Here is a 27,236-nt window from a genome sequence, read left to right as displayed (position 1 = left end):
GTTGCACTTATTTAAACCACTGAAAGCCTGGATACAGGTTCTGTACTTTTCCCAGAGTAGGCACACAGGAAGAGCCATCAAATAACACAGCACCATGGCAGATGCTTTTTGCATCCACGGGGCTTTTGGGTGTGCTGAGAACTTTCCATTTCATGCATCATTATCATCTTGCTGTGGTAGCTTTACAAAGTATGGAGGCTCAGCAAAAAGTAATCATGAAAGCAACGTCTTGCATTATTGCTGAGGTATCCAGATGGAGCTACATTGGTTTGTATCACCTGATTAACTGGCCTGCTGAAGAGTTGCAGCACAAGGAAACAGTATTTTTCCAGGCATTGCTAAGTTTGAAATCACCAGTAACAAGGCAATGCCCTTGCTGTCTCATTCCCCGTGTGCTGGAATGCACAGTTGTGAAACCACTGCAGGAATACAATAACCATGTATAAAACTGAGTTAAAAGGGAACTTATTTTACATATTTACTCATCCCCTGGCTCCATGATGGCCAACTCATCCTGTATGCATTTCTCCCACCTTCAGAATAAGTCTCTCGGATCTGACCAGTGCTGTGACTTCAATCCTTTTGGACCTGCTGGATGTGGGATCCCCTGACCCAGCTGGCAGGGCACATGGGGTGGGTCCATGGCAGAGCAGCTCATAGTGCTGGTAGGTTTGGTTTTGGTACCCCAGGAGTACCAAAGGATCCTGCTCCACATCCCAAGTTCTAGGGGCATCTGGAGCTCTTTGCATCCTCCTCCTTCCCTCCCCACCAGAGCCACCCTGGGGAGCAGCCCTGACTCTTGAAAATGAGGGAGAATATGCCCATGATGGGATGGGAAGATGTCACTCTAGGGCTTTTTTGAAAAGAACAGAATGAGAAAAGAGGATTGATGAAAAAATAATGGACATCTGAACATTTCCAGGGTTTACAGCTCTGTTCAGTCCATTTAACTGGCAATCACCAATTAGTTCATCACTATATTGTGTGTGTCACTCACAAAGATAATCATGCAACATCTCCTCTTCTGTAACTTAGAAGTCCATCTATTTATCCTACATACTTAAAATTATTTCTTCAGTGCTTTTGAGGCTACTGCTGCTGACAAAAGAGGCCACTACTGTGTTTCTCATTATTATCTTTTTTAAGGTCCAGACAAGTTTGCACATAAAATATCTGTTCTTCTAAATTACTTGTCAAAAACTTGGCCTGACCAAGGTGGCAGTGTTGGCAATAACATTTATCCACAATGGGCAGGCCAATCTCCCTCTCTTTCTTTACAAATCCTGTGGTTTACAAACTATTTCTGCTTAGGAAAGACCTTATTGAAAACAAATCCAGTAAAACATCCCCTTACATGAAGCTGAACTTCTTTGTAACACTGCTATTCATGGGCTTCAGTTTGTACTCAAAAGGGAATTCATGGATGAAGGAAATTAATAGTTTAAGAATGTCAGTGACCCACCTGCTTTCAAGAGCTGCTTGGAAGCATCAAAAAAACCCTGTGACCACAGCAAATGCACTTGTAGGGATTTACTGAGAAGTTGTGCACATAAGCAAGGTTTTTAAAGGGTACTATTTTTCAATGTCTCTGTATTAGATCAACAGTGACTTTTAAAAATACACCTAATACAGGGCCTATACACCCTAACCCTGTTGGTTTTCTCTCACCTCAGGCCCATACAAGTCTGTGCTTTCCCTCTCTTGCTTTCATGCTCCATCAGTGCAAAATGCTCATGGGGGTTGGCAGCCCACCAAGCCCTGTTTTGAGGACAAACCCTTCCCAAGCAGAAACCCTGACTCCCACATTTTCAGTGGCAAAACTGATGTGAGGGAGGACTTGTTCCTAAGCTCTTGATGTCTAATTCTGCATGATTTATGTGGTCAGGTTTATCAAAGCAATCTGTATGAGGTGATGTAACAGAACCAAACCTAGGAGATGATGAGTTGTCTCTTTATCTACTAACACCAGATTGTCCCCCATATCTATATCCATAGCTTTTTTCTACTCTTCTTCATTTTCATGCTGATTTAGAAACTAATTGTTCACTTGTGTATTAAGTCCAATTCAGGAAAAAAGCATATCCCAAAGACAATTTTACAAAATAAGTTGTTCAGCTTCAGTATATTTGTCAGTGTTAGTTGTATCTGGTTTAATGGTATTTTCTTGAAAGGGCTGCCACAAGCAGCAAGATAGGAGAACTCAGGCAATAGCAGAGTAAGACCACACTTTAATGTAATCAATCTTTTTTCTTTCTTCCTAGAGACTATCCAACTACTTTCTCTAGGAAGTTTTTATTTCTTCAGAATGTTTAAAAAAATGTCACTATTCTGACTTCTCTGAAAATCTCTGCTTTTCTTCCAGTTTGTGCTAAAACAAAGATGGAAGGGATTTGCCTCTCCCCCATTTTATTTAAGTCTTGGTGCTTTTTTCTAAGCTGGCAGATGCAAGACAGGCAAAATCATGCAGAAAATTTGGAAAATAAGCTATAAAATGAATGTTCTTTCAATTATTATTTAATCTTAGCTGAGGAAAAATGCAGTTATTTTCAGTTGAGCTCCAGTAGAACACAGTTTGTTCATCTTGGGTAGGCAGCATGACAAAAAGTGTGTTCTGGGACACTGAGGCCTTCCTAAAGGAACAGGGAATCATAAATTTGATGGTGAGATGGAGGCTTCACTCAATAATTTAGGATAATACAGCTCTATACTAAAATAATTATAACGATTAAATTGTTTTGTATGCACTGGATGGAAAAAATGTAGATATCACAATTAGTTTTCACATCCCCAGAGTGTTTTGTAAATTCTGGGATGAATTTGATGGTTTTTTACTGCAGATTTGTTTATGGGTACCAAATGAATTCTTTCCTGGATTTTCAGAATTAAGGGAACAAAACTGCTCCATTCAGAGCAATAATATTTTGACTATTGTTTTAGAAAAAAAAAAAAGAGGGGGAAAGAAAGAGTCTTTTCAAATTTGTTTGACTTTTTTTCCAAGGAACAATATAGCAAGATTTGCATCTCTCTGCAAATTGTCTGGAGCCACAAAATCTGATTTACCCTTAAAGAAAAAAAAAAAATGTTTTCATGCACCTGTTTTATCTCCCTTTTATGCTGAGTATTGATTTCTCTAATCTACTGGCATAGATTTTTTCTTCAGAAGAAAAAGCATTAAAATATTTGATCAAACACACATTCAAAACCCAGCAGATTGCATTAGGGCTTTTTTGAACAAATATATTGACTAGGGAAATTGCCAAAATCTGGGCTTATTATTCCCAAGGGTATCTCTGACAGAATTCTGGAAAATTATTTTAATCCTCTGTGAATAAAGTTGTAGACATGAACAGGATGGAGTAATTGCTATTTTTTTTTTTTTTATTTGTAAACTATAGTGCATTACCCTGTAAGAACTTTTATTCTAATATCTCATAACTCATGGTACATTACCCAGTTTAACTGTAGCTCATGCTGTTTGTCCAGAAAAATAAATGAGAATCCAGGAAAATCAAAGAGAGGGGAGCTTTTGAGCTCACAGCCAAGAACCTTACAGAATGAGAAGTGCAAGTGGTGTGAGCAAATCTTTAGAGAAAAGCTGGAAGCTTTTAAAAGTATTTCACTTCCAGACTGCTTGGCAACAAAGACACAGCTCTGCCACCATGGAAAAGCTTTGGGGTTTGCAGCAGACAATGAGCAGACACATGGAAATCAGGAATATTTGTTTTTCTCATGTGGGTTCAAGTGCTCAAAGGAACCACTGAATATTAAGAGAGAGCAGTAGAAGAGCCTGGCACTAAACTTTGTTTCCTGTTACAATTATTTTTAAAATTTTGATTATGAAAATGATGATGTAAGCAGGAATTCCCAAAGGTCAATAGCTTTTCCTCTAGGTCTTCATATTTACCAGCCCATAATTGAGTCCAAGGATGCTTCTAATGGAACAGCACTCATTGGTTGAGAAGATACTACTCTGCTGAACACAATAATCTGTGAACTGTAGGTCTCCATCTCTGAATGGTCCATTTTTCAATTTCAGCACTGCCTCAGGTAAATTGTTTTTAACTAAAGAGACCTTGGGGAGTGTCTGTGGAAGACCTAGCTTTCATCTGTCAAGATGATATGAGTTAGTTCTGTTCTGAGTCACGAGAGTGATCTACTTGCTTCCAGGCATTTCTGTACAAAAATCCTCCAGTTTGTTATTTTCTGGAGGAAGCTGGCTGTGGTATCTCTCCTCAGTAGATAAAATTTTGTCCTTTTAGGCTGTTTTCTCACCTTCCCAAGCCCTAGATAGGCTGTTGTCTTCTTTGTATTTCCAAAGCCAGAGGTAAAAGACACCTGATTAGTGAGTGTATAGAAGGAATGGCTTCAAGTTGAGAAGCCATGTCCTTGATCTTTCACTTGATCACTTTCCTTGATTTTAAGTACTGCTGAATTCAAAATATGGTCATCTTTAAAGCTGAATTCAAATAGAGTTCCTGACTCAAAGCAAAAAGTGCTGAAGGGCCAAAGCACTCCCTTTGCTTTGCCCCATCCATTTTCAAACTTCCACAGAAAAATGAAGTCACACTAAAGGATGGTCAGGCAGAGCACAGATGAGGTGACAGCTGACAAGGGGACTGTTACCAGTGTCTTGATGAGAAACTTGCTGCATCCTGAGGCCAATTAGTCACTCTGCACTTCTCTCCTCAGAACTGGTAACTCATTGCTAGTCATGCTTCATCAGCTATAGAGCTCATTAGGGTAGAGCAAGGTGACTGTCTCCTATTGGACATGAGTAATTTTTAAAATATATGATAGCACACAGCTCTTTTATAATGGATTTTAGAGCATGTAGTCCTCATCTGTCTGCTTTGGCAATAACAATAGATGAACTTGTTCCTGCTATCAACAGGGGATTTACTGTATATTATTCACAGTCACCAAGTGCCTGGCTGCTGGGGTGAATGTCTTACTGCTAAGGTCATTGTCTTGTACTCTGTAGCTTCAATCCTTTGTACTTTACTTTAGTGTAAGGATGCTGCAAGCACAAAAGGAAATACAATGGTTATGGAAACATTCTCCTGATGTACAGCTCCTTTTAGACCAATCTCAGAGCACTCACTGAAAACCACCTCAATACCTCTCCAATCATCAGAAAGTGATTACACTGAATAAAATAAAAAAGTAATCTAATATCTTCTGCACTTTAATTAACATTTATAAATAGTTCAGTTTGTGCATTTAAAGACAATATTATTGGACAGGTTAAAGACCACTTTGTAATTTCCTGTTTTTACTATTTCTGCTTGTACACTTTTAACAGTGTATAAAAATAGTGACTTCTTGGATCATTAGTCCAGTCCCTCTACAGCAGTACCATACAAACCTTTTCATTAGTATACCAAGTTCTCTCTTAATGATAATCAAGTTTATTGCTCCTTCTACTCCATTTGGCAGAATCCTTAGCATCTCAACCCTCATGGTTAGAAACCTGCTAATATCTAGCCAGAATTTATTCAAGTCCCCCTAAAACTTCTGGAGTTTTCCTAAATGGTTCCTCAATATTTATTTGGAAATAATGACCTTTGGTGGTTTTGCTAGACTAAGCAAATGCCCTTACTCTTTTCTTATAAAGAAACTTTCTTAAAAAGACATTTCCCTTGACTGTCTTTGTTTTCCTTTGTAGCAAAGTAATAGACTCAAAAATAAACCCAAAATTATTACTTTGTCTTCTGGCTATGCAAACTCTGCACATCTTTAGGAATGACATTCCTTCTGAGTCAGTGCTTATTAGGATTTTAATCTTTATTTCTTTAGTTAATGCCCTCTTTCAAGTCCCTGTTCTCTCTGTACCTGCTTTAAGCCAGTGGTTGTCTTTCTGTGAGCCCCAGTAGAATATCTGCAATTTGGATGGCTGTATTCCAGGTGGGCTTTCAACTCAGCTTTCTGGGGAACAGTTCTGGCTTGGAGGCTCTGTGGATCTCTGGATTAATTAATATACAGTCCAGAACTGGGCAGATCCGTATGCAATTTACAGTTTCAAGGATCTGTACATAGCTTTCTACATTTGTTTAATCCACCTAGAAACATACAATAGGCACAATTAATTTTCTCTTAAGAAAACTTTTTTTATTCACATGATAATGAAAGGAGGGGGAAGAGGGAGTTTGAAATAAATCAAGCAATAATTACCTGAGCATTATGTATAAACTAAATATAAAATAAAGTGTTTTGATGTCTGAGATCTATTATGAAACTTAAATGTATATTGATGGAATATGCATGTCTGAAAGTGACTGTGTGAATATTACAATTGGACTTCATGATCTGAAAGGTCTTTTCCAAGATGGATGATTCTGTAAGTTTGTGCAGAGGAGTTGTAGGGAACACAAGTCAGCAGGAAAATGTAAAAATATGAAATGTAAAGGACAATGAGGGTAACCACAACCTTTCTTCATTAACAGTTTTATTATCTCAGTGGGTTCTTCTGTTGATTCCATAAAAAAACCAATACTCAACTTGTCAAGAGTTAGCATTAAAAGCTAAGTTAGCATCCAAAAGCTGCTGTTTCCCTTGAGATGTCTGAAAGATGGCTGAGTTTATAGTTCAGTTACCTCCTTTGTGACATTTGTCTATTCCTGACTTGGATTGTGGAATGTTCACAACATAACATAATATTCATAACAACAATTTGTTAACAATTCATAACAACATAACATTCAAGGTCCTGGAGCAGGTCCAAAGGAGGGCAACCAGGCTGGTGAAGGGACTTGAGCACAGATCCTATGAGGAGAGGCTGAGGGAGCTGGGGGTGTTGAGGCTGGAGAAGAGGAGGCTCAGGGGAGACCTCATCACTCTCTACAACTCCCTGAAAGGAGGTTGGAGCCAGGTGGGAGTTGGTCTCTTCCCAGGCAACTCTCAGCAAGACAAGAGGGCATGGTCACAAATTGTGCCAGGGGAGGTTTAGGTTGGATATTAGAAAGAATTTCTTTCTGGAGAGGGTGATCAGGCATTGGAATGGGCTGCCCAGGGAAGTAGTGGATTCTCTGTGTCTGGAGATATTTCAAAAGAGACTGGATGTGGCACTCAGTGCCATGGTCTAGCAACCGCAACGGTGGTTCAAGGGCTGGACTCTTTGATCTCTGAGGTCCCTTCCAACCCAGCCAATTCTATGATTCCATGATTCTATGATAAGCAATGTTGACTTTTTTGTTCTGTGGAAAGCTCCTGTTCCTCACTGTGAAGTGAGCAAGAAGTGAAAACAATAATTGGTATAAATGTCATCTGTTTGGCAAGTGTCAAGAGATTTGCCAACAAATAAATATGAACAAATGAATAAAGCTGGATAGAGCTCATTGCCTGTGGATCATTAAGCTTCACTTATGGAGTAGCTTGGTAATTCCTGGATTTCCAGTGCTCGTTGCTTTTTCAGACAACGCTGACATATCATCATTATTACTATTTCTTTAAATGCAATCAGATAGATTTGTTAAGATGTGGGACCCAAGTTCTACCTGTCTGCAGTACCACATTTGACCATGGACCTTGTAGGTCACATTCATGTGGTTTTTGCCTTGAGCTATTGGCTGACTTCCTTTGTGACTAAATTAATCCTCACAGCACCTGAAATCTGTAATCTTTTGGGGTTTGCTGCAGCCAGGTAGAATAAGGATCTATTTCCTGATTCACACTCCTTTTATGTTTCATATGCAAAAAATCTTAAGCATGGAATTCCTGGAAACAATTTTATAATATTTAGAGATGTTTATATTTCTGCTGCTTATCTTAAATCTGTTAAATAATCAGTCAGTCAGGAATGATTATTTAATGTTTACAAATGACCTCCAATGCTCTGAAAATTATTCTGTATTAATACAATAATCTGTTTACTGGAAATTCTAAGTTTATTGCTGGTATTTGCTGTAGAAGCCCCAGGACATGAATGTGTTCAGTGGAAAAGCCTTCTTAGTGCTAATAAAAGGCATGCTTTTGTAAGATTAGGACTGATGTTTACAGCAAAGGAATTTTATTAAAGCTTTTCTTCAATTTCCAGCATCCCATTATATTGGCAAAAGTATTAAATGTGCAGCATTTTGAAATCTGCCCTTTGATAAATGGCATTATATATTTCAATTGCAATGGAGATTGCAAACAATCTATTTTGTATGAAATTTGCAAATTAGGTCTTCAAAAATACTGCATTTCATTTGGTGCTGGTCAGTTTGCTGCTTCTTACAATGGTCTGTCTTCAATATGACACAGATTCAACTTATATATCTTATAAACCTTCCAAAGAAAGCTCTTTATTGTTCATAAAACTGTTCTATATTTTACCACGACACTTGAGAGATTTTCCAGTTATTGCTTCTAAAGCCTTTCAGTAGCAGTGAAAGACACCGATAACAATAGGCTAAAATTCTAAGGATTTGGACCAGACTCCTTTACACCTCTTGCCTTGCACAGTTCACAGCTTTCTTCCTTGTGTGGAAAACTTGGGCTTCTCTAAAGAGGGAAATGGTTTTCTTCAGAGTTCTGCTGAATTTGCTATCTTTTTCAACATCCTTCATCATTTCAGGCACAAAACTTCACTAGGAAAAATGGTGAATCCATATTTAAGAGCCTCCTGAGGAATCCATCAGCAAGTATCTTGGCTTTCATTTTTGAGTTAAAGGTTACAAAAAGCTTAAATTGTGAAGAGGTTTCCTCATTGGTTTGCTAGTTCCATGCTAGATTAGCAACAAAGGCATGAGTGACAGCTAATATAAGTTGGAATGGCAGTCTTAGGTGTATTATCCTTTTTACAGCCATACACTTCCATCTCATGGCACTGTTTTGAAAGAAATAGCATATGAAAACAATAAAAAGGAGCTCCTTCCATCAATCATTTTCTTATTTAGTGCACAAGTTATGTTATCAAAATTAACTTTTAATCTATTGCTTCCCGCTTCTTTAATATTGCAATTTCTATCATTCACTTTTCATTAATGATCTTATGATTGCCTGCTTAGTGCTTTGCCAGAACTCATCAAGAGTTCAACCTACAGATTTTCAATTTAGTCATTTTATATCAGATTAATTCCACCAGTGAACCACAAATGACATTATTTATGGCCATGAGGCTCTCAAGTTCAGTCTGTTTAAAGCTCTGTACATAGGGAGTACGACTGCTGGTTAGAAATCATCCCAAAATATGTTGCTTCTTTAACTTTGTCTGTTCAGGTATTGCTGTTCCACTGGCAAATTAACTACAACAAGGCAAGGCTGTGCTGTGAACTTTTGAGGCAAAAAGAATAATACCTCAGCAGACTTGTGAAAGATACATTGCTTGTATCTCTAGATTTTAACCAGATTTATAATATATGATATTTTCATTGCTATGAACCTGCATCTTCTGTATCTTTAAAAGAAGGAAGGAAAAAATCTTGGTATTTCTGTGTTATACTTTACACTTCTTACAGTTCAGCCAATTTCTTGAACACGATGCAAATGGAGGCTGTGAGCAGGGTGTCCAATGTTGGTCTCCACCATTCTCTTTCCTCAGTAGGAAATAAAGTTCCTCTCATACTTATATTCCTGTAGAGTTGGAAGCCTATGGTATTATTTTATATTTTGAAGATTCATATTCACCTTTCCCATCTGTACATTCAGTGCTATATCTTTTATCAAGGACTGTATATTCATTCTAAGCCACTTAACTGCCTCCAGGGTAGAGCTGCCCGAAATAAATAAATAAATAGCAAACGTATCATGATAGATTCTGTTACATTAATGAGGCATAATTACCAGGAAACATTTCTACAGATCTCTGCTATTAAATCTTTGTGGAATAGCAGGGGCAAGAAGATTAACAAGTTTTCAAATTAGTTAAGAGAGAATTATCAAGCCTTCATTTTGCTATCAGTTATTGGATTTATGTTCTCTACTTTAACAATGAAGCCCTAAAAGATTCATTGCAAGCAAATACAGAATCTTCAGTGATTGCAATTTAAAAAGTCAAAATTTCTAGCACATTCCACAGAGTTATTTCCTACACCAATTAGTCTAGTAGATAAGAAGAAATTGAATTGCAGCCAGTCTAAAAAGCTGTCACTTCTGTGAAATCAAATATTAGATAAATTACTTAAAACTGTTGTGTTTGGTTGGGGGTTTTCTTTGTTTGTTTGTTTTTTTTAATGTTCTTGGATTAGCTCTTAAAGAATTATTTGCATAGTATTTACAAGAAAGGTTCTCACCCTGAAAACGTGAGTAGGATGTAAAAGTAAAATAGAAAGTAAGTGTAGAAAATAAAATAGAGAGGTTCAAGCCTTTGGATTTGGGTGGGATAATTTTCTGGATCTTCTGAGAAGTGCCTATTGGCTTTTCTTTATGGCTTTCCCTCAAAACCTGTGGTTTTTATTTCTTTCTCATGGTGTTAACTGGGGAAGGGATTTAGTTTCCTCAGCCTGGGTGAGTGACCTGGTCCCTGGGATATCAGATTCTGCTTTGCTGATTTAGCCAGCAGGAGCTTTGATCCACACAACCCATCTTCTTTTATGAAACCAAACAACCCATTCTAATTAGTTGGTTGGTACAATGGGTGATCATCAACTATGTAAGATTAATTAACCTGTGTAGTAAAGTATAATGTAAGGGTTTTTTTGTTCATTTATATAATGAGTTAAGAAGTTGAGAGAGGACAGAGTTAATTAAAAAGAGTTGAGATCACTAAAAAAGAATCAGATCTGCTTCTCTAGTCTAGCATCCAGTCTCTTGACTTGATCAGAAGACTGTTCAACAGATAGAAATACAGGGAACTTATCTGTCCTCTGCTTTTTCTTTCCTCTTCATTAGAATTTTTTTCTTTGTACTTTATTGGCATTTAAATTGATGGTCCATGTTGAATAAAAGGGAGATTTTGTAGTTCCATTGTATAAATTAGCCTGCTCATTCTTCATTGCTGTACATCATGATGCTCTGTGCCATTATTCTGGCCAGTCATCTGGCTTTAAATCTCTTTCAAGTCCTTTGACAGATATTTCTAGTCTTTGCTAATCCAGTTTACCTGAACCCCAAGATGCCAAATTGAATTACACTGCAGTCGTTCCTACTTAGCACCTCATCCATAGTTAATTTCTTGAGCCTCTGTGTTTTATCTGTGTATAAATTTTTCATTTGCAACAATATTTTAGCTTAGCAAAGAAAGAGCTCAGAAGTCTCTGAGTTTTTTTAATTAGTTCCTTTTTTAGTTCAGAAATTTTGCATCAAGTACTTGGTTTGTACTCCTTTCAGAAACTCATAGTCCAGTTTTCTATAAAATACAATGAGAGCTATTAATTTCATAATGAGTTTCATCCAGCCCTTGACATCACAGCATCAATATATCAAGTCACAAAGGATGAATGGGGACAAAGCAGAAGGGTGAGGACATGAATGCATAGATGATAACAGCAAGATAAATAAAGAGAAATGTATGCTGAAGTGAAATTCAAGTGTGAAGGAGTGATTGAAAGTAATGTTGCACATAGTCAACCAACATTATCTGCACTAAACTGATTCCTGTTTAATAATCTAGCAAACAATTTAAATTAAAAAAAAAACAAAAACAAAAACAAAAAAACTCCATAACCAAACTGTAAAAGTCTCAGGTAATGTATATTGAAATATAGCACTGTTTGAGTCTCACTTTTTCACAGAGTAAAATATGCTTTTGAGGAAGCTGCTATGAAATACTGAAACTTTCAAAAGAGTAAATGTGAAGCTCCATTGCATTTTAATGGTTCCTTAAGCCTCTGTGGGCAGAGGATCCTATGGAGCTACGTATTTGAAGAAGATGGGAAGAACGGATGGTTTGCAATGCATGGTTGCTAGGCTCCATGAGTCAAGGTCACAGCAAAGTGAAATTTTAATAACTCAGTGACAGTAACTCATGAAATGTATATCTTGCAGTTTCTACAAGTATGTCGATTGCATTCATCTTCAAATTTTACCTAAAGGTGTCTTACACCATGTGCTTTCTCTAGACTGGATCATGTGCATTCAGTCAGTCTCATAAATTAATATGATTATGTAAATTCTGTCTATCAGTTTGGGATCTTCCTGAAGCTCCAGTCAACTTTCATTAAGACATAGCCTGCCATAAGATGGATAATGCTCTTGATGGCTTCATTTGAGAAGCTGGGAATAGTATAGATATTATAAGCTCCATCTCCAGCATCAAATAATCAGACAGACAGCACTGAATATGTTGAGAAATTCAGCAGAATGTTTAGACATTCATAGTACTGAGCTCTATAAATCAGCAGTGCTGAATAAGCAACAGGAGCATTAGCTTATTTAGATGCTAAAAAGGATGGGATTTTAAAACTACCCAGCTCCTTCTGATATTTATAACTGGTTTGGTCAGCATGCATTTCACTAACATCCATTTTATTCTGACATGGGAAACTGCATTCTGATTATTTTTCCAAGCCAACTTTGCATGCTGGATTTTGACAATAGTCTGGAGGTGGCCTTGGCACTGGATTTTTTTTTTAATTGTCTGTTGTTTGACAAGCCAATTCTCTTCAGAAATCAGATTTGAATTCTTAGGTAATGGGCGCTAATTGTAAAAATCTCAACAGCTTATTCTGCAACAGCCTTCTCCAGAATTTAATAAGCCTCTCTCATAATAAAATGTGTCAGAAGGGGCAAATATTTTGTTAGCATAGCTTGGAACTGATTGTTTGTACCATGGTAGCAAAGTATTCACACAATAGAAGTTCTGTGCAGTCATTTTTAAAAAGAGACATTTGGGTTTGTGCCTTAAGGGCAAGAGTTATTACTGTAGTTTTTAAAATGCATTTACTTTCTCATCCCTACCAGCAATATGTCAGTTTTTGTGAGGATTGCATGTTCTTTGCCTTAGGAAAAGCAAAATCAACATAATGAAGCAGAACACAGCTGAGCTGTCTGAGGATGCTTGAGTTGGGGGGTCCATTGTTTTTTCCCCTGCAGTTGCAAAGTGACAATAAGATTTCTGAACCTTCTTGCTTTAATGAAAAAAACCCCAACAAAAAAACCCAAACAACAACCAACCAACCAACCAAAAAACACCAAAAAAAAACCCCTCCCCCTTTTGAGGCAGTAAGGCTTTGTGGAGTGTAGAAGGGAGAAATCTGTTGCATGTGACTGAGCTACTGTCATTGCTGTAGGAAATTAGGCTGGATTATAAACCCTACTGATGGCCACAGAGCTGATAAAGATCCTGGTGGGGCTCTGCCACCTCTTTGAACCCACAAGTTTGTCCCAGCAGTTTTGTCCTGCCAAGCAGCTGACTGTCTGCAGAAACATGAGAGGCACTGGGGCTTTGCTGGTGTTAAACTTGAGCAACTGCAGCTGGCTGGGACTGAAGAACACTTTCAAACTTGTCTGTCCACAGCTTCTGGGAGATTTCATCGTTGTGTTGGAATTTTCTAACATTACTAAATGCTGCCAAGAAATCTGCTGTGATATTTAGCCTCACTAAATAACTTGCACAGCTACTTAAGCACATTGTAGCTAGAAATGTGAGTTGTTACAGGGAAATAGTGGGAAGTGACTGCTTTGCCAGATTTGGTGGAAAAAAATTGGACTTGTCTAATTGCATGAAACAGGGCATAGTAAGGGAGGATCAGCTCTTCTTCCCAAGCAAATGTGAGAGCTCAGAATAATCTCACATGCCATCAGCAATTTAGATTCTTGGGATATCTCCATCAGCAGGAGGAGACAGACCTGATCAATAAAGTATTTTAATATCAAAATAATCAGCAGAGAAAAGATATCTTCATCCTCTTAAAAAGTATTCTTCTCTGGTAAAAGGGAAAAAAAAAACCCCAAACCTACACAGGTTGCCACAGAAGGAAGGAAAGCAAGCTAATGGCAACAAAAGTATTAAATTTGCAGTGCATTTCACCTCTAAGCACCAAGTTACAGTGACTCAGACAGCACACTAAATCCAGGGTTCAGAAGTGGCTGCTGAAGATTACTACAAGCTGAGGAGTGGTGGAAAAGATTTCAGCTTTAATTATGAACTTTGTGCTATCTTCTCTCCTCTTTTGAAATTCAAGGCACTTCATTCTATTTTAACGTAGTTTGGTATCTGAGTTTCTTTTTTATGTTAGTGTTAAAAAATGATGAAAAGGAAAATAATTCTCTTATGAAAACTCATGAGAACAGGCAGAGTGTAGAAGCTGTATTATTTATTCAATAGAGCATAATGATTTTTAAAAAACACTGGGATTGTATGTTTGTGTGGATTTTTTTTTGATTCTTTTTGTGAACCTTGCCAGTGTTTATATCTATGCAGCTGGAACAAATGTATTAGGTCTAAAAGTTTCAAATAGTTAAGAATTTAGATTAAAAAATAAATTGCCTGTAATCACAATAATCTGTGAATGAAAGGGGACCTTTCAAACACTGTTTTTATGCATTAAAGCTCCCAAAGGCAGAAATTCATGTGCTTCCCTAATGACCCTAATAAATAATCTTACCATTTTTAGTTCAGGAATAAGTAAGGCCAGGTGCTAAGATCTCAGATGGATACTGAGAGATCCTGATACTGTGCAGACCAAATTGTCTTGGCAGTTTATCAGCATGCACATTTAAATGTCATATTATACCTGTTTACACAGAGACCTTGCTGCTGTTTTGCCTTGCTCAATCAGCTGCAGTTGGGGTTTTCTGCCTCAATGATGCTGAGTCTCAGTTGTATCAAAGCAGTCAAACAAAGTACAATATTTCTTACCCTCTAGGTCCTCAGAATCTATGTCACCATTTCCAAATCCCCCGTTCTTTTAAAACACATGAGAAAATAAAAAGTAAAAAAATTCCTTCATCTTATTACACCTTGAGCACCCTGAGCAAGATCCTATATTCTCTTTCAAGAGCTGGTTGCCAGCTAGACCTAGTAGGTCCAGCCATGCAAGAATCTTCAGGGCATTTTCCCTGCAAATCTGTCAGAATTTCTCTTGTAAAACTTGCTGCTGTAGCTGAGCTTCTGTCCTTCCCTGTATCTAGCTGACAGATTCCCCCTGCTATGTTGTTTTCCCCACGCTGCCTTATTGGTGACAAGATACAGGCCTGACTCTTTCTCTTGCCTTGGAAAGACCTATTTTTCATTTCACTTTCACCTCAACAGTCAGGATTTTCCTTTTCCCTCTTCCCTATTTTCTTCATTTCTAGCTCCTTCTTCTTAGTCCAGCCTACTCTCTGCTAGTAGCCCTGTGGCTACTGATACTCTCAAGCCATGGACATATTTATTCTCATATAATAATCTCAATATAATCTCCTTGGTGTCACTGTTTGAAAGACCAGAGTGAGTGGAGTATCCATGGACTGAGGTAGAAAGTCTTGAACAAGCCTCATTCTGCCAGGAAAGTCCCCAGTCACCACCATATCCCATTAAGAATCTTTGCACATCTACCAAAGCCTTTTATTTCTTATGGCTCTTTTAAGCCAGATCTGTTGGGAAGCAGATATAAAGGCAGCAAGAGAAAGTAATCAGCAGCCTTAGTACAATCAGATAGTTGAAATTACTTCTTTGAATAATGAAATCAAAGGAAGTGGTAGTATACAAGTCCAATGGGATGATGCTAAATTGCAAGGCACCTCTGCATGTTATTATTCTTTGTATGTGAAGGTGCAAATTCTAGTTAGAAAGATTATTCTAATCACATCTCTGTTCTCATTTTAAAGGGTTTGTATTAAATAAGGAGTCTTTGTCTAATTCAAAAGCTTAGTATCCTTTTTGGGTTTTTTCCAAGGAAAAATGTGTAGCTTGTTTGCTTCACATAGCTTGCCTGGTAGTGCTCAGGGTATATACAGCTCCTGTGAAAAATATGAAAGGTTGTGGAAATGAGGCCAAACTCTTAGCTCTAATAAACAGAATACAAAAATGATACAAAGGAAGAAGAGAACATTCCCATTTATACTGGCAGATTTCAGCTCTGTCATTCATTTCTGTAGCAGAATGTGTAGAGGAATGGCCTGTGCATGCGTACACAGCCCCAGGTTTGAGGCACTCAGGTGCTAATTACAAGGTGGGAGGTGTGAGTGAAGCCCACCTGTGTTAAGCCTCCACCCCTGCCCAATTAGGGTTTGCCTCAGCTGCACATGAGCAGGATTGGGGGGGCCAATAAAAGGGGAGCTTCCCAACACACCCTCAGCTCACTCTGGGGCAGCCATAGGAGGAGGTTAACTGAGTCTGGAGCAGAAGCACTGAAGGAGGCTAAGCTGAGTCTGAAGGCGGCAAAATTTGCACTAACCGTGCACCTTGGCCATAACACCTCTTTGACATCAACCCCAAGGAAGGTTCGCCCATCTGCATCTGGTGGAGAATGTGGGCACAGACCAGGGTCTAGCCCCTGATTAGGTGAACCGGGAAGAAGGGAGCCAGTTCAGTGCAACGCAGCTGAGGCAAACCCTAATTGGGGGGGAGGGGGGGCGGAGGTTTAACACAGGTGGGCTTCACTTCCACCTCCCACCTCGTAATTAGCACCTGAGTGCCTCAAACCTGGGGCTGTGTACGCATGCACAGGCCATTCCTCTACACATTCTGCTACACATTTCCTCAGGAATAAGAGAAGCAACTTATGGAAAGGGAAGAGAGAAGCAAGCAGGTACTGCTGTGATAAGCTTCCTTCAGGGAGACAAGAACAAACTGTGCACAAGGCACAGAGAAAGTACAATACATTTTAAACTTTTTCCACAGTGAGTTGTTCCAGCTTTGGGAAACCATTTGGGTTTGCTCTGTCAGAACTCCCTGCTCCTTCTCAGGAAGCAGACATACTTGGTAGCTTCCTTGGGTGCACTGAACTTTTTAATTGTATTTATGTGACATGTGGCATCCACAGTCACCTGAAGTCAAGGGTGTCAGCATCTGGGCTCACCTGGGAGGGCAACCTGCCTTCCAGGGAACCAGCATACCCTCAGGATGGCAAGATCTCTATTGCTACATGGAAGAGATCTTCCAGAAGAAACCAATGGTCTTACATGCAATCAGCCCAATCAGGACCAGAGCCTTGAGGGCTTTGAGATTTCTGGCTTTAGGGAAGAGGAAAGAGGGACAAGAGTTTCTCTCCCTGTAGCACTTTATATGTCAGGGTAGCTGCAAAGCCCCAACCTTGGACCAACACTTGCAGATAAACTGGCACAACACTATCTAGATATCCAGTGGCAATGTCATTAAAAGTTCAGTAATGCAAATTTATCTCCATGAAATAAGTTGGTTTGGTCAAGTTAGGATTTTGTAGTTAAGCCTTGTTTTATGAAAAAATGCTGGACAATTCCATGCTATTCAGATAGGTCCTAAGTAAATTGTTGTAGAAACAGAGTTGAGTGTTGCTAGTAATTTGTAACATCTATTGAACCAAATTCTGTGCTTGTGGAATATCACTGAAACGGTGACTTAGAGAACAAGAAGAGACAGTACCAATCTCTCTATTTTCTTTACCTAACACTCTCTGTTAGAAGAAATTGTATAACTTGTTTGTTGAGTTCTGAGAAACTTTCTGATGTAATTTGCAGCAGATCTTTGAAAATTCATTCAAAAGTTCCTTTGGGCAAAATAAAATCAGTATATAAAAGAAAATGAACTTTGTTGGAGAGCTTGGAAGTATTGGTTGAAACCAAGCTTATCCATTTCATAGCCACTGTCACTTCTTATGTTGTGGCTGGGATGCTCTTTAGTAATGCCCTTCAGGTTTCACCCTTAAAAGAGAAATTATTGCCTTTTAAAAATGCTACTTCAAAGTATTTTAAAATGTCTCTTTCTCCAAGAGTATTTCAAGGCAAATAAAAATGAAATTGTTCAGATTTCTATGACCTGTGTATAATTTAAAATTAAATTAAATACTACCAATCGTAAATGTAAATATAAAAAACACATAATTTTTGAGCTGAGTCCCCAGCCCAGGAAAGTTGGGGGTGTTACTGATTGATGGTGTTACTGGAGCTGCCAGCTGGGCCAAGGCCACCAGCTGCACTCATCAGCTCTGCTCCAAGGCACACCTGGAAGCCTCTTTAATCTTGGGTGGAGCCAATTTTCCTGGAGCTTTTGAGCTTCCTTTGTGTTTGGGGGACCTGTGTGGTGGTGGAGGAGGATTTTGTGACTTCAGGGCAGGTTGTTCAGTATGGTTGTTGTGTATGGTTCTGTCACCTGGCTGGTGGCATCTGGAAACCTTCCTAGAGCCTCCCTGTTCATGTGTGAGCAAGCCAGGTAGAGTCTCCCTGTGTTTCTGCACTCTGTGGTAAGTGGTATGTCTGGGGAATGAGTAATGATGTTGAGTATGTTGCAGTGTGGATGTTTTAAACCATTTGTTAAGAAGTTGATTTTTGTAAAACTTGACTGCCCTTTAACTCTTACTCCTCTCAGTTTACCAGTCTGAAAAGCACAAGCAGGCATGGCTTGCCTGCCAGTCCTAAAACTTAAGTAGATATTCGTGTCTGTCTGCTTCTGGTATATTGAAAATACCTGGCCTTTGTGTCCTTATGGAAGTGACAGCCTTTTCTGCCTGTGGAGAGTTTCTGGTTTATTCTTTCTGCACAGCTGATATTTTCTAATGATTTGTAGTAGATCCTTTCAACCTTGAGTCCTAAAACAGGATTAAAGTGGGTAAGTTGTGAGGAAAAAAAATCAAACCACAAAAAAAATGCACAACAAGGTCTGATTTTCTTTGGCTTTGCTTCCTCCTGACACATTTTTTCTAAAACAAGATGATTAGCACAGGAAAACACGTTCCCAGAGTTTGTGAATGTGCACTTCCATTGAGAAGGGATTTGCAGGCTGGCTCCTCGTGGCAGCCAATATTCTAGTCTAGGTTTTAATTTGTTTGGATGTTTGGTGTGTTGTTTGGGGCTATAGGATTGAAAAGTTTCCAAAAGGGTTATCCAGCCTCTCAAAACATACAGAAAAATGCATATTTGCTTTTCAAACATGGATTTTCTCCCTAGGAAGTAGGTGCTTACCTGTATTTTTGGTGGGGGTGCAGAATCTGCATTATCAGTTAAAGCTTTCTTATTGCTTACTTGGCCTAGCAGATAAAAGCTATTTTTTATTTGTTTCAAGCATGGGTATACTGTTCTATTGTTTCTGAAAAAGCTGTAGCTTAAAAAGAAAATACTCATTTTTGAATCCCATATTGTTTTGTGCAACCAAAATGGCTGCTGTGCTGCCCATCACCTCCCACCTGTGGAAATTCAGATTGCTGCAGGTTTCTTGCCTCCTTCCATGTTACATGAAATGCTGCAGAAACTGCTAACTTATTCTTTTTGAAAGAATAAAATGCTTTGAGATTTACTCCCCTGTGAATTCTTCTTGAATATGAGATATCACCCTCTTTGGGAGAATAATTTTGCTCTTATTATCAAAAGAAGATCTCAAAGATGAATGTAGAGAGGAGGAAGGGCATAATGTTTCCTTCAGCATCTGTAAATGAAGCTCAGGTGAAACCACTCTAGGTCCTGGCTCAGCCTTTGCATTGCTCTTGGCTTCAAAGCAGCTGCAGAGGATGAAGCTCCAGCTGAAGGCTCTGCCTCTTCTTTTTACCCTCAGTACAGAAGTGAAGGGCCCTACATTAGATGAACAAGGGAATTTTCTTGTCAAGCTGAAAAGACAAATGAAATGCCTGTGTTCAGAATGTTCAGAACGTAAGATAATCAGTCTGTTGTAGTAATAAAGCACTGTTGGAGGCAAGGAGTCTGCTGAAAAGTTACTCTGGAAAACTTAAATCAATGATTTGTAGAATCCAAGAAAAGGAGGTTGTGTCTGAAGAGTTGTGTTTGGGGGTCCAGAGCCAGGCAACTCCTTCCTGCAGCAGTTAGTGTTAATGGTAACTCCTAAGGCAGAATGCATCTGAAAGAGGGAAGGCTGCTCTGTGCATTAAGAAAGCATCTTCAAAATAAAAAGGGAATTTAGTCTTAAATACTAGGCTTCTATTTTCATAGTTTATAATATCATTATTGGAGTCCTTCTGTGGACACAACCTTCTTAATAGTCCTGTTCATCACTGGGACAGACGAAGGTTAGACTTGAAGAAAACTAGAACTGAGGTGAAAGAATAGAATTTTTTATTATTTTAGCAGCTGAATGAGTCATTACGTTGGAGTTGGTATTGTAAAGCAAATTGCAATCTGTAGTGAAATTGCTTTTAAAAAAAAAATCTGTATATATTTTTCTAAAACTGTGATAAAGTCATTCAGTGGCACATTGAAATGTATTTCTAGCTGAACTGTTAAACCTTTTTTTTTATTTTTACTGTGGTATGAGAACAGATGGCAGTTAGTTTTCTTACACAGTCTCCAGCAAAGCTGCTGCGATGCCTTCCCTTCCCTTGTAAATGCTTTCAAATGAAAGACAAGTACACATGGCCAAAAGTGAATCTGCATTGTAACATTGACTCGTGGTTTCTCAAGCAAACTTTTAATCAGCTTACACCAGTAGGCTGGTGATAATTACTTAATGTTGTATCAGTCAAGTAGTTCATTATGGCAGGAAAATGAGCTATTAATCAGAATCAATAGCACATGTTTTGCAAGAAACTTTTGGAGCAGATGTCTTCTCATAGACATTTTTAATGCAATAATTGAGTAGTCCATGACTTGAGGACAACTGCAGGCACTACCATGGTACAAATGCATTTGTAGATGTGAAGATGTTTTCTGTCACTTTATAGCATTCCTGGGGCAATGGTGAATGAGCCAAGACTAAGAGCTGTTCAGTAACTGGCGTGTGGAGAGGGTTACTGAGCCTACTGAGACAAATTTGTTTGGGGATTTTATACTTTTTTTTTTTTTTATATAACCATAAATTGAAATGTTTTCTGAAGGATTTTGTTTTAAAATAGTTGCAACCTTAACAGTAACTTGGCAACCCAGAGAAGGCCTGGTGAAAATGTCTCTAAATACAATCTGCTGTGGCATGACTTGCCTGCTTCACCACAAAAGCTGTGTAGGTGAAGAAAATGCCATATTAAGTGAAGTCATGTAAAGTTATAAATCAAAATGAAGCGGCCAAGTATTGTAAATCTAAGACTGCATACCAATTTATTACTTTTTAGATTGCCTCCTGCATTGTGCCATATCATAAAACATTGTTAGGAGCTACATGTAATGTACTTGCTTTAAATTAATCCTGGGCTGAAAATCCAGCTTTGCCCTATGCAAAGAAGCTTTCACTTTTCTGTGTTACACAAGCATGCTAAAAACCAAACCCCTGGTGTCCCTTATTTTACAGCCTCAGACAAAAGAAGGGCAACTTGGCCCAGAAGCCCTGGACTGGACCAGCTAACATAGCCAAGTGCAAACCTTGCCCCATGACACACTCCAGCCCTGTCTGTGGATCTGATGGACACACGTACACCACCAGGGTAAGTTCTGCTTGTGATCTGAAACACTGGCAGATGGGGTCATCCAGGCTGTAGTGTGAAGACAAGCTGCCTTTTGTTAATAGGCAGAATTAAAATTAGTAACTGCTTTAGTTCTTGGAGTATTTCTGTGTAAAATGTGCTAGATTTTTACATCCTTGACAAACAGCAACTCAGAATGACAAATCAGCACCTTATTAGTCATGATCCATGTTTCTCTAAATAGCTCATTCTTGTTAATGAATTAGAACATGTCCAGTATTATGATGCAACAGATGAAACTCCATTTCATCAGATTGGCTACTGAAAGTTTTATTTCTAAGTGCTGAAAGAACTTGGAAATATCAACGTTCTGTGATTTATTTTTAGATTTTTTTTTTTGATTGAAGGCTCTCTCAGTGTCATGCTGATTTGTAATCCATCTAATATTTAGTCCTAGCAAAAGGAGCACATTATTACAGTAGTTTTTGGCATCTTTTTTTTTTCCAAAGGAAAAAATCTTGGTAAACGAGGGGCAAATACTTTAGGCAGAACATTAAAACTAAATAGTGTATTTTTAATGTCCTAACAAATAACATTTTTATGTTCAGCAATGATCACAGGTTTCTGTTATCTTTTAGGAACAGAACTGAACTGCTTCCCTCACATTCACCATTAGTTTTCACCAGATAATGTCATCCCTCTCTCTTGCCCTTAAGCCACAAAAATCAAAGCTCTTCTTTGGTAATTTTCTTCCATGTGCAGAGCTGTTGGCAATTATTTCTGGCACAGCATTGCTGGCATGTTCCAATACTGACTGAAAATGCAAGAAGGTGAACATCTGAGTGTGGGCAAATAACACATTGCTTTGGGTTTGTACGTATGCATTTGGGTCTGGCTCTGCATTCCCTGCTTTGTGAATGTGTAATGATACAGGTGGTGAACGGAAGGGTTCTTGCTAAGCTTGGAAACAAAAGATGGAGAGTAGCCATTCCATTTCAGGGGGAAAAAAACCTTCTGAACTTGTTTACAGGCCATCAGGTCCCATAGGCAGGCCAGGTGGGATTCACACATGGACACACACACACAGCACGTTTTGATCTTGACTCTGTTAGATTTTTGCCTTTTCCTGCCAGTGCAGCAGACAGAAGACAGGGTTTGGGCTTCTAGTTCATGGCCTGGCAGAGCAGTATCAAGGCATTTCAGTAATGACTGGGGCCTGCCAGTCATGGCTATCAGCAAAGTTTGGACTGAGGATTGCTCTTTCCATGCTTTGAACTCTTAGCTGATGTAGAAATGAATGAACAGGCAATGATCCTGCAGAAGTCTGACTGATAAAATGCAGAGGAAGCTGTGGTGTCAGTAAATATGTAGTAACTCACATTAAAAGAAAACCAAATACACATATCACAGGCTCTCATTTAGCTACTTTGTAGAATAAATCTGGTTGTTTCTCAGAAGACATTGTAATGATCACTGCCAGGCAAAAATGCAAATAACATGTTAAAAAAGAAATTGATAAGCACAAAATATGATTGTTTCTCTGTAAAGAAGAAACTGGACTTCTTGTTACCTTCAGTTTTCACTTCATCTCAAAACTGACATGGTAGAAGAAGTGCTTAGAGAAGGGCAGTAATGGCTCTCAGAGGTGTGGAAACTTCAAGGAAGCACAGAATTAACTGGAACAGTTCAGTGTGGTTTTTATATGAAATTGTGATTTATACTGGAAAAGAAATGCTGTACTTCATAAAACAAGATCTAATGAAATTATAAATCAGCTTCAAAACAAAGTAATTTTGGGGTTTTTTTCACCTCAAAATCAAATAGTGAAATTCACTGTAGCACAGTATTCTGCTCTGACATATAATGGATAAAAATGGCATTTCTGTAAACCCATGGAGAATGTACCCACTGCAGGAAACCTCTAGCACACCAAGTCCCTAAGCCAGAGGTTACCAGAAGCTGGGAAGATTGGTGCCCTTCAGCAGGACTGATTTTTTTCTGTTTCTAATTTGCTTCTTTGTTTAGTCCTTCATATTTTTTTTTTTTTTTTGCTTTTAAGAGATCCGCAACTTGGGATGACTCTAGGCTGAGGGATCAGAGGGCTGAACTAATGTGGTTCTTGGATTCTTATCCAAAAGTGAAGGCATCTCTAACTCTAGCTAAGGCAGGTAGATAATGGAGCTAACCTACTCCTCTTCATCAAAACGTTCCTCTTCAAGGAAGGAGCACGTTCCTTTTCTATTTCAACTTTGACATGGGCTGAAGTTGTTTGAATAGATCATGAGTATTCCATAAATCACTATTGGCTTTTTAAATTTCTACCCTTCAAAGTTTAGTTTCAGACATTAAAGCAAAACTAAGGCTGCAGGACTTGATCTGGAATGTTCAGCAGAGGAATGTGGAAGACTTTGATTTGTTTTGTTTGGGCTGTTGGTTTTTTTTTAATGAATATTTCAAGAAATCTTAAAGGATCTAATTCCAGGTAACATAAAGTGGATTTTCAGTTGTTGTTCTTTAAATGCTTTAGTTGCTGTTAAAGGTCTTAGTCTGCCCACTGGATAATGATACCCTCCTTTCAGAAAGGCTGTATGGCAAAGCAGCAAAAGCATTATCATCTTTCTGGTTTGCACTGTTAAATAATCCTCAGGCTGTTGCACTTTTTGTTCTAATGCTTTCTATGGAGATTGCATTTTGAAGGAAGGCATTTTTCTTCTGCTAATTGTAGCACTGGTGATTCTGGGAACTGACTGTGCCCATCCCTCTCGATTATAAGGGATTAGGATTCTCTGAAGGCAGCAATTTGCAGAGCAGTAGAGAAAGCATTAAAATCCTAGCAGAAATGTGGGCTCCATGACATGTTCTGGAGGGTCAATACTACAATGGGGATGTCCCTACAAATGTTGAGTAACTGACATTGTGTGTAAATAAAATAAAATAAAATAACCAAAAAAACCAGCACTAAGTGTGTTGGGTTAACAACAGGGCTTTTTTTTTTTTTTTTTAATTCTGTGAACTTAGAAACCTTGTCACTCTTTCCTATTAACTTTGAACTCTGTGGCCTTTAGGTTTGTAAAGAATTTCACTGAATCTGTAGTTACTGTTTGGAATGTGGATGTTTTAAAATGCAAACGCTCTCCCATATTCTAAAGTTTTTTAAGAGAAATTGCTGTTTCCTGGGTATAACAGCTCTATTTAATGTTCTGACAATACAAAGCCCTTCCATAGTACATTGTTACATTGTTGTCAGATTTTAAAGGCTCTTTAAAGTACTAATGAATTAAGCTTGTGAGGAAAGTAAGCCCTGTAAAGAGCACTATGTAATTATTTAATGTTTTTGGTAGCAACATACTAAGAATAACTCTGTAGCTGTCAGTTTTACAGGAAGTTTAATTAAGCTGGTTAATAAAGCAATTACCTGAACATAACGATGACTGCACTTAACTAATCTGAATATAAAAATAAGGATGATCTTAAATTACAAAACATACCACCTCTATGACTAATGGTCCCTTCAAAGATGGAGAAGAACATTAGTATAATTATTATGCATCTAATTAGGTACAATGTTGTTCTGAAAGTCTTAATTAAGTCATTGTAAACTAATTAAGTCAATGATTATGTCTCTTTTTGTTTGAAAATGGAAAAATCACCTCCTGTTGTCATAACACTAGGTAACAAATTTGATATCAAGGGATGTGCAAGAGAAAATTCTCCAACTATCTTGGAACAGGAATAAAAATAACAAGACATTGTTAGTTAAATGTGTGAGTTGTGAGGGTTGCTACATTTCATTAGGAGTCTGTGTTCAGAAGCATGATTAACAAATAGTTGTGAAGTGTGAATGTGTTGTGTATTTACTGCAACATGGTTTGGTTTTTCATAATCCAACTATTGGCTGGGTTACCTCTCCTTTAGGTGCAGGGTGCTGTTACCCAGCTGTGCTCTTGCAGTTTTCCCTGCCTGTGCTTTGTACAAAGGATGGCTCAGCCTTGTCAGAGATGGATTAAATTCTCTGCTGACTTCTATTTTTGGGTTGGTTTCATGAGGGGAAAATGAAGGAAAGACAGAGGGAGGGAAAATAGGAACGACAGGAAGAGTAATACAAGGTAGGATGTGGTTATAGAAATTCATGTAGAAGGAAATAAAAGCAGCCTTATGTGTTTGCTCATTACTGTTTCCAAAAGCTATGTGAAGCTGTAACCATATAATCAAGTCCTAATTAATAAGCCATGTCTCTTGGAAGGCAAAAACCAGAGTGGTTCTGTACTGTGCCCACTGTAACTGCAGATTTGGCTTAAAGCATGAGATGAGCAAAGTTACTTGAAGAAATATTTATTTCTTCTAGGACCATTTATCCTAAAGACATCCTGTTGTTTATATGTCTGGGGTGTTTTTCTCAGCATGGTCTCAAGGAATGAACAGAGAATCAGGAAGAAGGTAGATGACAGCTTTTCAGATAGTCTGAAAATATCTTCAGATAGTTGATGTGTAAGGCTTGGTTTAGTGTATGCTCAAAGAACAAGGTTCATCTTTTCTTCAATTAATGTAATGAAAAAATGGCTTCTGTCTCTCATGTTCTTACCAGTGCCACCTCTCAGGGGTGTTTTGGCCACAAAAAAACCAATCCAGAACAAACAAATCTCTGCTTTTCTCTGCTCAGAGTAACCTTTGGTAAACTCTGAGGAACTGGGAATTGTAACTTCTGAACTCTGTGCATGCCATTCAGCAAATTCCTGAGCTTGCTTTCAAATCCCACTTAGTTTAAGGTTGTCGTAGAGAAGCTTTTACATTTCGGTGGTGTCAGTAAATTTAAAATCCAAAAAAATCCTCTACTGATTTTGTATTCTAACTGGGGAAGACTAGGCCTGCACACCTACTGATCTATGTGTTGTGGCTGCTTCTGTGGCACCTTCTCAGCTAAATCCCATTAATATGTATGTTTGGAAGATTTTTTGTTTTTTTTTTACCTGGCATACTGTGAGTTGTTAGAAGAGCTAAAGTAGAGGCTTCTGCAGTGAATTGACAGAGGAAAAAACTCTGGGCAGTTTTTAGAAGAGTAAGGGCTGATTTGTCATATTGCAAAGTTTGAGGGTTTATGAACTGATGAGAAATTGCTGTGGCCCAAGACATGATGTTCTTTCAGGGACTGTTGCCATCCCTTTCATCTTTGGAGAACAAGCTTTCATTAACACTGTACTGAAAAAATGATTTTGAAATAAAAAATCCCCTGAAGACTCCTAATCAGAAGATACTGATTAATGGAGTTTGAAGTAGTCAGTTTTCCACAAAAATAAAGGCACTGGTCAATGTTGGGAAGAGGAGGGCTTGCTTTGGTGATCTATTTTATGCTTCATAAAGGCAGGACAAATATATTGGAGGCATTCTGTGGGCAGACTTAAATGGCTCACAACCTTTGTTCTTTTTTAGGATAATTTCTTTTAAGATATGAGTTATATTTCTACTGAGGCCAGTGGGGAAAAAGGGCTTGACAGAAAGCAAGATATATTCAAAGTTGTACCTCAAAGTTTTAACAGCTATGTGTTAAGCACAAACTTGGTCTGATTGGGGTATGCCATGTTCATGTCCTTTCTGTAACCTTGCCTAGGAGGAAAAGAATATTTTTAGCTTGTTGATATTTTAACATTGCTTAGTCCAAAACAATTTGGCTTTGCAGAGACTAAGTCCTTTGCAAAATAACTTATTTCTAAATCTGTTTTGTTTTTTTTCTTTAGTTCCTAAATCTGTTATTTTACCACAGTTAAGTTGTCAAAGTTGAACGTTTTAATTATCAAGTAAAGCCCACAGAATCTGGGGGAAACTGTGATAATATGAGGCGTGTTGCTGCAAGTGGTAATTTGAGTATAGAGAAAATGCTGCTCAAACCCCCCTAAAAACCCCTTCTGAAAATGTATCTATGTA

The 27,236-nt window shown here is 38.3% G+C and overlaps 1 protein-coding gene across 2 annotated transcripts in view; it reads left to right on the top strand.

The window, feature by feature from the left end:
• The window catches only part of SPOCK1 (SPARC (osteonectin), cwcv and kazal like domains proteoglycan 1), a 247,878-nt gene that overhangs the window by 145,347 nt on the left and 75,295 nt on the right, over positions 1–27,236 (top strand). For both annotated transcript variants that reach the window (XM_030459232.1, XM_030459231.1), the window contains exon 5: positions 21,206–21,338. In XM_030459232.1, the coding sequence (XP_030315092.1) occupies positions 21,206–21,338 (133 nt within the window). The remainder of the gene's footprint in view (positions 1–21,205; positions 21,339–27,236) is intronic.

The sequence above is a fragment of the Calypte anna genome, chromosome 13 (genome assembly GCF_003957555.1).
Source record: "Calypte anna isolate BGI_N300 chromosome 13, bCalAnn1_v1.p, whole genome shotgun sequence".
In the NCBI taxonomy this organism is placed as follows: Eukaryota; Metazoa; Chordata; class Aves; order Apodiformes; family Trochilidae; genus Calypte; species Calypte anna.
This window is presented reverse-complemented; position numbering and strand designations above follow the sequence as displayed.